This window comes from Drosophila montana, unplaced genomic scaffold, assembly GCF_035044405.1.
Source record: "Drosophila montana isolate Dmon_TW-CO22-7 unplaced genomic scaffold, ASM3504440v1 contig_3833_1, whole genome shotgun sequence".
Classification (NCBI taxonomy): domain Eukaryota; kingdom Metazoa; phylum Arthropoda; class Insecta; order Diptera; family Drosophilidae; genus Drosophila; species Drosophila montana.
The window spans coordinates 299,668-309,039 of record NW_026998704.1 but is presented as its reverse complement, the minus strand read 5'-3'; the positions used below and the strand labels follow the sequence as shown (position 1 = coordinate 309,039).

Sequence of the window (9,372 nt, the reverse complement as noted above, 5' to 3'; positions counted from 1 at the left end):
TTTCATAAATGCCAGTTGCGCATTTAGATTTTGGTACTTTATAGGGAGGTGTATATAGAAAAGCAATATGTAATATTTCATTTGATATTATTGTTAATATTGTGAGCGCCGGAGCTTTAATTTAACGAACTAAGACTTGGGTAGACGTCTATTTATAAACCAAGAAAATATGCTACGAACACAAGCCCGTTCAGGAACGTGCTTATTGTCTAATTTAATTTAATTTAACAAAGCTACGAATTTGGTAAATGTGTAAGCCAAAAACTCTATTTGCAAAATTGCGAAAAGTTTTAGTTACGATTTGCTTTAATTCAGGTACAATTTATGTTTTTTTTTTTTTTTTAATAAAATAGTCAATTTGTGGTGTAAATTGCTAACTTTCCTTTGTAACGACTAATTTTGCCACCACTGTAAGGTAGCCGAGACACAAGCCATCAGCTACTTAGCCGGTTGTTGTCCAGACTACCTGAATCAAGTTTTCACACCTGTTGCATCGAGTCACAGCTAATGCATATTTTATGATAAATATAGCCTAAAATCTTGGGGAATGCAATTAATAGATTACTTAATAAAGGCTTCTGGAAAAAAATAGCCGAAAATAAACTGGGTCAACTGTTAATTAGACGCAGCTTGTTTACTTTTTATAAAAAATCAGTGTCAAATTAGCGTGCATAATAAATTTGGAGGGACCTGTGCCTGTTCCCAGTTTCTGCCTTTTCGTGTGGCTTGATTAAAATTTTATAAAAGTCTCATTAAAAATGCCCAACTTATGCGACACGTAACGTTTTAAATGAGGCCAGTTCGGGAACAAGTTGCTCAAACGTCGTCGAAACGTTGAGCTGACAAATGTATCTTAAGGTAATAATTGTGTCCTTTGTGGTGCTGCTCCTGGGCGCACTCATTGGATTTCTGGCGTTTCCCATGTTGTTCAAGGAGCTGGTTAAGAGGGTGAGTAGACATAAAGGGTACGTAAGCATATACAGATTACAGGACAATTTCGACAGAGTGTTAACCTAAAGCCTGGCAGTGAAACGCGTCAGCTATGGGAGAAAATGCCATTTCCTCTAACATTCAAGATCTACGTATTCAACGTAACCAATGCGCAGGATATAGAAATGGGCGGCAAGCCGAAGCTACAGGAAGTGGGCCCATTTGTATACGAGTGAGCCAGACCCAGACTCCAAATGGACAACCCACATAAAATATCAATTTATTTCAGCGAGTGGAAGGACAAGTATGAGCTAATTGATATAGAATCGGAGAATGCGATTAGCTTTAAAATGCGCAACACATTTCAAACGCGCGCCGATTTGGGTCTAAGCGGCGAGGAGCTCATAACTATGCCGCATCCCCTGCTGCAGGTGAGCCAGAAAAAGCAGATGCTTTAGTTTACGAGATCTACAAAAGGTTCCACATAGTTCATGGCCATTGCGACCTTGGGCCAGCCAGCCGAGACGCAGGCAGCTGTGGCCTTGGGCCTGGACATAATTTTCAAGCCGCAAAGCGCCTTTATTACAGCCAAGTTCAAGGATCTTTTCTACGATGGCATCGATGTCAACTGCGACCAGGAGCATGCGGCTGCACTGGCCATTTGCCAGCAGTTCCAAGCGGGCGCAGTGCCGGGCGCGCTGCCAGTGAATGCCACCCACTACAAGTTCTCCCTGATGGGCGCGGCAAGTCAACTGGGCGTGGCCAGAGTTTACTTTTATAATTTACTTAATTTCTTTACAGGGCAATCACACAAATGCCGGACGCTTCAAGGTCTCACGCAGCAGATCGAAGAAGTCGTCCGTGGGACGTGTGCTCGCCTTCAATGAGGCGAAGCAGCTGCAGATCTGGTCGGAGCTGAACAATACCAGCTGCAATCGCTTGCGCGGCACAGATGGTACCATCTTTGCGCCTCTTATGCGACCCGAGCAGGGTCTGTGGAGCTACTCGCCGCAGTTGTGCCGCTCCCTGACCCCCAAGTGGATCGGCAGGACAAAATACAACAAACTGCCCGCTCAGCGCTATGAGCTCAACTTTGGCTCCGCACGCGTAGGTCTTGCAACAACGACTTTTAAATTAAATAATACAATTATAACAAATCCAAAAATTCTTAAAACCAAATCCCTAAAGTGCAAATTATAAGATTCTTAATATAGCAAATAACAAGCAAACAAAGAAGAAATTAGGTTCAAAAACAAATTGAATTAAACTCGCAAACAAAAAAGCCATCCAAAATAACTCCGAAAATATAACAATTAATAATTATAAAATTCCCAAAAGTTCCACAAAAAAATGATCAACAAAAATAAATAAGTAAATGAATTATAGCAAAACCTCCGTTACGATAATGACATTCAAAAATAATTGCATTAAGCTAGAAAGTGTAACGAGAAGATTCTAAACAACTCCAGAGACTGTGTTTAAGTTGAAATAAAAAAAACACTTCCAAAATCAATATTAATTAACTAATAAACAATAAAAGAAAAAAATTGCATATGAAATTTAACAAAAAGCGACCAAAAACAACTACAAAACTTCCGATTAATCAAAAAGACAAATATTTGTTGATCATATTGATTTAAGTGAGAAAAAAAATAAAAAAAACACTTCAAAATCAAGTTCAACCTTCATAAGAAATGATAACTTCTTTAAAAATCTAAAAAAAAACTCCCGATAGGAAATATATGCGAAACATAAAAACTCACAGACATAAAAGAAAGCCTAACACAGGTCTAAAACAGGATATTGTTATGATAAAAACAAACTCAATAAAAACCCCAAATGAAAATAGATTTAAAAACTTACAGTAACAGCATATATACAAATATTTTTCCAGACGGAACCGGATTTGCACTGCTACTGCACGGACTTTCCCGGCGATTGTCCGGCTGATGGCACCATGGATCTGGTACGCTGCAGCGGTACACCCTTAATGGCCTCCTTGCCGTACTTTTACCAAGCGGACCAAAAGTTATTGGCTGAAGTTGAAGGACTGCAGCCAACAGCTGCTAAACATGCCAGCATATTGATCTTCGAGCAGGTTACAATAAGCTTGGCTTAACTTTAGTAATTAAATGTCAAAGTAATATCCATTGATTTCTACAGTTTTCCGGCACAGTGCTCTCCGTGCATAATCGCCTGCAGTTCAGCTTGAAAGTGGCGCCTGTGAAGGATGTGCCATTGATGTCGCAGCTGCGCCCTTTGGCTATGCCGCTCTTTTGGATTGAGGAGTCGCTGCAGCTGGACGAAACAATCACACAGCTGCTGCACAAAAAGATATTTGCGTAAGTTTTTGAAGACGTTTGGAAGTTGCAATTTTAATGCTTAGCCCATTTTCTTTTATGTTCAGCGTATTAAATGCCAATAATTGGTTTAGATGGCTGTCCATTGGACTGGGAAGCTTCGGTTGTATACTCGGAGCACTGTTTTTGCATTTAACTCGCAGCGATGCGAAGCGCGTGGGCGTCGTTGAAGAGGAATGAATATCAATATAATTATATCCTTATCCAGCTACATTGCAGCGCGTGCGTTTAAACCATTTGGGAATTATAGCTACACAGCTCCTGATCTCTCCTTACATTACGAGTCATAAATATAATATATGTACATTTGTAGTTTTATCTTCGATGTCTATAGCGTCCACATTTTAAAATAGTTCAGTTGAATGTATTATACGATTCGATAGTGCTTGGAACAGCGATACGGATATAGATATATATGTATTTATATAACTTATTGTTAGGCATACGCACTATCCTAAATAAAAGACGTGTACGAATGTGTGGACAGCAAGTGTGAATGTGTGTTGGAAAGTGGAAAACTTGCAGAATGAGGTTGCGGCGTGTTTTAGTTTGTACGCCGCGTCTGACGCAAGCTTTTCTCGATCTCAAATTGCCGCACATCGGTGCGCTGCAAAAAGTCCTGGCGTTCCAAGTAACTGTAACAGAGGAAGATAAATTATTCAAGGATTTACCATGGTAAAGTCGACAAAATGAACTCACCCATCCTTGCCTTTGTTGTGTGTACGCAGATCTTCATCGATGCCCTCGTCACATTTAAAGGACTTCCAATCTAGCTGTGACTTTTCCAACACTGACATTTTCTTCTTCTTGCCCAGCTGATTGAGCAAAGAGCCCAAGCCGCCGCCGCCACCCCCGCCGCCACCATTGGCTGGACGCTTGGCAGCGCCAAAGGCGCGGGGCGCTGGAGATTTAGGGCTTACCGATGCCGGCTGCTCTTGGTTCTCCTTAGCACTGGAACTGGAACTGGAACTAGTGATGGTTTTGGTCACAGTCACCTTTTCGCCGGCAAAGTCAAGAACTTCCGTTACTTGCTTGGCGGCCGGCGCTGTGCGTTTACCGCTATCTGTCGGCTTGGCGGGCGACGGTGTCTCTTTGGGCTTTGTGGCGGGTTTGCTGCTGGCACCGACATCGCCCAGAAAGTCGGCCCAGAGCGCATCGGAGCGCGATTTGTCGGCTTCCTCGTCTGATTCCAATTCGTCCTTTTCCGCAACTTCGCGTCCATTTTGTTTGGCTTCCGTTTGACGCGTGCTACGTGTAGCTCCTGCACCGCTGTCGGTCTCTATTAACTTTTGCTTTACTTTGTCTTTCTTTTTGCCTTTTGCAGCTTTGCTTGGTTTTTCGCTTGATTCGGCGTCGTTTTCGTCGTCGAATTCGCTTTCGCTGTCGTCTTCCTCCTCCTCACCGGAATCCGCATCAGCTTCATTTTCTAGGCAAAAATCCTCGTCGCTTTCATCGCTATCCGAGGCATAGTCTTGCTCCTTATTCATATTAAGTTTCAGCTACTTTTTATTAGATTAAACACAATTTTATTTTTTTATTTCACAGCGAGTTTTAAGATTTTTCCGGCCGCAAAGAATTAGTATGGAGACATGCACACAAGCACAAAGCACACAAACACGCAACGCGAAAAACAGCTGCCCGACAGCATTCCAACTAGTGATGTGCCATACCCACGATGTACGCAAATCGATATAAGCAACAGCTGAGCTAGACGTGCGATATAAGCGTATCGATATGTGCATAAAACAGCTGAGTTGACAGCTTATCAAGCTGGTTCATTTACCAAAGCGTTCCATCTCCGTTGCTATGTAAAATAATAGAACGCAGTCGAAGAAAAAATAACAATAATTAAAATACTTTAGTATTTAATTAAGTGTATATCAATTGTGCATAACAACACAATTCACTAAATAACGCGATGTGCTTTAAATAGTTAATCAAAAAACCTTAGCTAGGAGTTGGTGAATCACTGCCGCTGCAAGTGCTTTTTTGGTGTGGCCTTTTTAATCGATTCCAGTTTTGCGTGCTCCAAAAGAAAACAAAGCAAAATATTTGTTTAGCGCACAAGGGCAAAACAACATACTAAACTTATAAGAGCGACTGGAACGGGTGCGGATCGCATGCAAGGATCAAACTAAGTTAGTGTATGTCTATGAGCGTACGTACGTACGTGCGTGTGTGTGTGTGTGTTTGTGTGAGTAGCATGCAAAAGGCCAAAAGGTCAACAAAACTGAAACGTGCTTCATTTCTTTTATCAATTGCAGGTTCCTTGACAATGCCCAACACAATTAACAACAATGCACAGTGCTTTATTTACACTTTCCAGCTGCACATTAATCAGACCGACGCGAACCATAGCTAAAAAACAGAAACAACAAAAAACAAATGACCAAAACGAGACGTCGGCGCAACGGAAAAGCAATAATTAGAAACGTAGCGAAACGTATTTAATAGCAACTACAACAATCACTGGGTACTTCCAATAATTGTAGCCAAAATTCAGCGAATTCAGGACTATAGATACATTTACACTCACTGCTTGCCCATCCTGCTGGCCATGTACTCCGAACCCATCGATACCGATGAGCTGGACGCCATTGTCGATGTGGTTGGGCTACGCTCCCAGGCGCGGCTCAACACGTTCCGCGAGATGTGGTACCATGTCTTTCTGTGGGCCTTCTTCTCATCGATATTTATACACACCTGCGCCGCTCTGGTGGCATTTGTGACGCTGCGTCGGCACAAGTTTGGACGCTTCTTTTCCATACTGATACTGGTGATGGGATTCGTATCGCCCGCGAGCAGCGGCATCATTAGCAGCGCTGTAATCGCATTTGTCCATCGCGCTTCCAGCCTGCCCATGTCGCCGATCTATGCTCTCTTCTGGGGCGTCGGACAGACCATCTTCTCGGCCTGTTTGGGCTTCTTTCGCATTCTGGCCACGCTGTAGAATGATGCGACGAACTGACTTTCACATTGGCACCCAAACATCTCTTTATTTATGTCAAAATCCAGTTTCAAATTACGTAGCTCTCATTTACATATGATAGGTATATGTTCAAGTTGAAAGTTACCTAATGAAAGGTCAACCTAATATATCTAGTTATATTTGAATTAATATCGTATAGAATTTTTATTAATTTGTAAATCGAAAATCCGTAATTTTAAATAGTATTTTCTACGCGCCAAATCGAAATATCTATCAACAAATTGTTCAGGTGTATAGTCATTTCAAAACTAGAACTTAAACTAATTAAACAATTATGTACATTTTTAAGAGACACGCGTATAAAAATATTGTGATTTTTAATATAAACTATCTAACGAAATAGAAAACTGTACATATATAAATATTATTTAAGCACTTAAACGATCGATTGTAAATTATGAGCAGCTGAATAAACGGCCTAAATCTATACCTAAATCAATGTGTTCGGATCTCTAGCATTGTAAAGTGTATATAATTTATTGCTCAGGACATTGCCAATGCGCCTTTCCGACTGCAGCGGCTGTGGCCCATTGCTGCGCTTGATCTTGACATCCGCCAGCGTTTGCACCGCTTGCGGATCATTCTCAAAGTGCTCCAACATGCGCTTCGGGCAGGGATATTGTGATATGATGGCTTCCGCCACCTCCAGCGTGACCAGTGGCAGTCTGTTTAGGTGCTGCTGCCAGAGGCGTCCATAGCCGTTGCCCTGTTCCACGCGAACGCACTGTTTGTTGTCGTTCGCCAGGTACTTTTTGAAGCTGCCCAGAATGGCCTGACGCTGCTGCTTGTAGGGCTTCTCCGCTATGGCTTTTGTGTAGCGTTGCAGCAGTGCCAGCAACTCCTGGCATTGGGGCTGAGCCAGTTGCTCCACGTGCAGCTGCTGCAGCAGTTGCAGCTCAATCAGCGCGTCCGCCTCGCTGCTGACAGCGCTGTGTTTGCTCTGGCGAAGACGTGGCACAACCACCGTGAACTGGCAATTGGGTGCGGGAAATGCATCGTGTAACTTGGCGCCTATGCAGGCCAGATTCTGTTCCTTCAGAGCCCGTTGAAAGTCCGTTTCGGTGAAGATCACCAAAACTTGTTGCTCCATGTGCCAGGCATCGTCCAGTTCGGCACCCGCCGCAAGCGTCTGCTGACCTACATTTCGCTCCCAAATAATGCTATTGCGGGCGGGCAAAGTGCGTATTTCGTACTTCAAATCCGTATTGTTTAACTTCCCAATTAGCTCCTGACCCCATGCAATGCGCAACAGGCCCGCGTCCAGCACCAAGCGCACATATTTCTGGCATTCGCCGGGCTTCATGCGTTTCTGCTGCTCCTTAATGGCCTGTTTAAGCAGCTTGTCCGCTTTGTTTGACATTTTAACAATGTTATAAATGCAAATCTTAACAAAATTGGGCGCCAACTAGCATAAAAACAATTTTAATAGTGCTGCATAACGCAATTAGGCAGTGTATATTTACTTATCGATAGTTATGTTTGACCAATGCGATAGGCACAGCTCTCAGCTCTTATCGTTGCGCAGCACTTCAAGCCACACGTGTTTGTATTTATTGTGAAAAACGCACATTTCATAAATTTAATTCAAAATGTATCTTATGTACACAATTAACGAAAACGGCGAGCGTGTTTACACGTTGAAGGTTAGTTATAGCATGTGTAAATAAAGAATGCAGCTCATCTGTTTGCGCTTTCTTGCAGAAACGCACGGAGGACGGCCGTCCGACCTTGTCCGCACATCCAGCGCGTTTCTCGCCCGAGGACAAGTATTCACGCCAGCGCCTTACCATCAAGAAGCGCTTTGGTCTGCTGCTCACACAAAAGCCGGAGCCCATCTACTAAGCCAGAGTTTAAGTTTAAATTAGCTTACATGTTTATATTTACAAATAATAAGTAAACCGTAAAAAAACAAAACTTTGAAAACACTTCAAATGCGTCGCTTTAGGCCTGCAGTATAGTCGAACAATTGGGGATTACGGAACTCGCCGCGCATATCCAGCACATAGTAAAGCGTCTTGTCCTTCACTTTAATGGGCAGCTGCACGCGCGCCATTTCACGAGACTCCTGTGCCGAAATGCATTTCAGCGGCACAGTCATGATACGATTGCGATTGAATGGACCGTAGGTCACAAAGGACACGCTCTGGCCGCCCTTGCGCAAAATGAGAAACCGCACAGAGCGCAGCGTAAACATCCAAACAGCAAACAAAATGCCATAGCCTAGAGATTAATATAATCCTCAGTACTGTGCAGCATTTACATTTGTGTCGACTCACCAATCAGAAAGCTGCATGTTGTTATTCCATTCTTGTACTTGTTCTCGCCCAGATTTATGCGCTGAAACCATTTCAGCTCCTCGCCAGGCTTTTCGACAACTGGCGCATCTTTGAGCGTCGTAAAGGCGAAATGCGACAGATATGTCCAGAACACAAACTGACACACGCCGAAAAAGTTGAGCATTTGATAGAACCGTGGATTTTCATACTTAAATAGCACAATATCTTTTGGCACATTTGTGCTCACATCAAAGGCAGCTCGTGTCGAATTGGATCTGATGGGCGCAATAGCAGCCGGCACTTTGCTGGCTTTCGGTGTCAGAGCGCAGCGTAGGCTTTGCAAAGTGTGTCTTTTCAGGAAATTGGCGCCGTGTCTGAGCGCAAAATTAACCAAATTGCTCATTTTAACTGATAACTTAGTTTATGGCATTTATTATAAAACCAAACTAACCTACAAGCCGCACAGATGTTTTTGTTTTGTTTCATTTTTGATCGTTCGTTCGTTCGCCTGCGAACTGGTTTTGGCACACTCTTTTCCAGGGCTGTTAAGTACCAAGAGTCAGTGTTGTGGAACTCCTAACTGCAGTTCGGAATGCAATTGATACCATATCGGGAGCGGTAAGCCTTAATTACCTGCAAAACTAATTTACAAATAATTATTTGTTCGCTTCTTTAATAATTTGAACGAATATCAATGAGTATTGGCCCATAAAACTAAAATGTATTTGTTACTTAATGCCTTAAAACCGACTAATAAATATTTATTAGCCAGTTACAAGCTTAACTATATGCCAATAATTAAAATTTATTCATTATT

At 42.6% G+C, this 9,372-nt stretch overlaps 7 protein-coding genes across 9 annotated transcripts in view; 3 read left to right on the top strand and 4 right to left on the bottom strand.

The window, feature by feature from the left end:
- Positions 1-3,374, bottom strand: part of scaf (scarface) — a 91,490-nt gene extending 88,116 nt beyond the window's left edge. For both annotated transcript variants that reach the window (XM_064695627.1, XM_064695628.1), the window contains exon 1: positions 2,794-3,374. The gene's annotated coding sequence lies outside the window, so the exon portion shown is untranslated. The remainder of the gene's footprint in view (positions 1-2,793) is intronic.
- Positions 847-3,470, top strand: LOC135437837 (sensory neuron membrane protein 1-like). Its single transcript, XM_064695913.1, has 8 exons — positions 847-948; positions 1,005-1,162; positions 1,220-1,361; positions 1,419-1,697; positions 1,732-2,041; positions 2,796-3,028; positions 3,094-3,272; positions 3,338-3,470. Exons 1-8 carry the CDS (start codon positions 847-849, stop codon positions 3,468-3,470), a joined length of 1,536 nt encoding a protein of 511 aa, XP_064551983.1.
- A 185-nt stretch (positions 3,471-3,655) lies between these two features.
- LOC135437636 (craniofacial development protein 1) lies at positions 3,656-4,941 on the bottom strand. The gene is made up of 2 exons (XM_064695632.1): positions 3,990-4,941; positions 3,656-3,925 (listed from the first exon to the last, which is right to left on the bottom strand). Exons 1-2 carry the CDS (start codon positions 4,775-4,777, stop codon positions 3,835-3,837), a joined length of 879 nt encoding a protein of 292 aa, XP_064551702.1. The 5' UTR covers positions 4,778-4,941; the 3' UTR covers positions 3,656-3,834.
- Positions 4,942-5,084: 143 nt separating this feature from the next.
- Positions 5,085-6,714, top strand: LOC135437637 (transmembrane protein 170A). Of its 2 annotated transcripts, none has more exons than XM_064695634.1 (2): positions 5,085-5,428; positions 5,555-6,714. In XM_064695634.1, exon 2 carries the CDS (start codon positions 5,848-5,850, stop codon positions 6,238-6,240), a length of 393 nt encoding a protein of 130 aa, XP_064551704.1. In that variant the 5' UTR covers positions 5,085-5,428; positions 5,555-5,847; the 3' UTR covers positions 6,241-6,714. The 2 variants fall into 2 exon arrangements, with proteins under 2 accessions (XP_064551704.1, XP_064551703.1); XM_064695633.1 differs by having other exon boundaries at positions 5,085-5,434.
- On the bottom strand, positions 6,394-7,704 carry mms4 (Methyl methanesulfonate sensitivity 4). The gene has a single exon (XM_064695631.1). The coding sequence runs from the start codon at positions 7,637-7,639 to the stop codon at positions 6,710-6,712; it is 930 nt and encodes a 309-aa protein (XP_064551701.1). The 5' UTR covers positions 7,640-7,704; the 3' UTR covers positions 6,394-6,709.
- Positions 7,705-7,763: 59 nt separating this feature from the next.
- Nop10 (Nop10 ribonucleoprotein) lies at positions 7,764-8,193 on the top strand. The gene is made up of 2 exons (XM_064696041.1): positions 7,764-7,922; positions 7,981-8,193. The coding sequence occupies exons 1-2, from the start codon at positions 7,869-7,871 to the stop codon at positions 8,119-8,121; spliced, it is 195 nt and encodes a 64-aa protein (XP_064552111.1). The 5' UTR covers positions 7,764-7,868; the 3' UTR covers positions 8,122-8,193.
- On the bottom strand, positions 8,129-9,072 carry LOC135437935 (transmembrane protein 223). The gene is made up of 2 exons (XM_064696040.1): positions 8,556-9,072; positions 8,129-8,499 (listed from the first exon to the last, which is right to left on the bottom strand). Exons 1-2 carry the CDS (start codon positions 8,956-8,958, stop codon positions 8,207-8,209), a joined length of 696 nt encoding a protein of 231 aa, XP_064552110.1. The 5' UTR covers positions 8,959-9,072; the 3' UTR covers positions 8,129-8,206.
- Between the last annotated feature and the right edge of the window lie 300 nt (positions 9,073-9,372).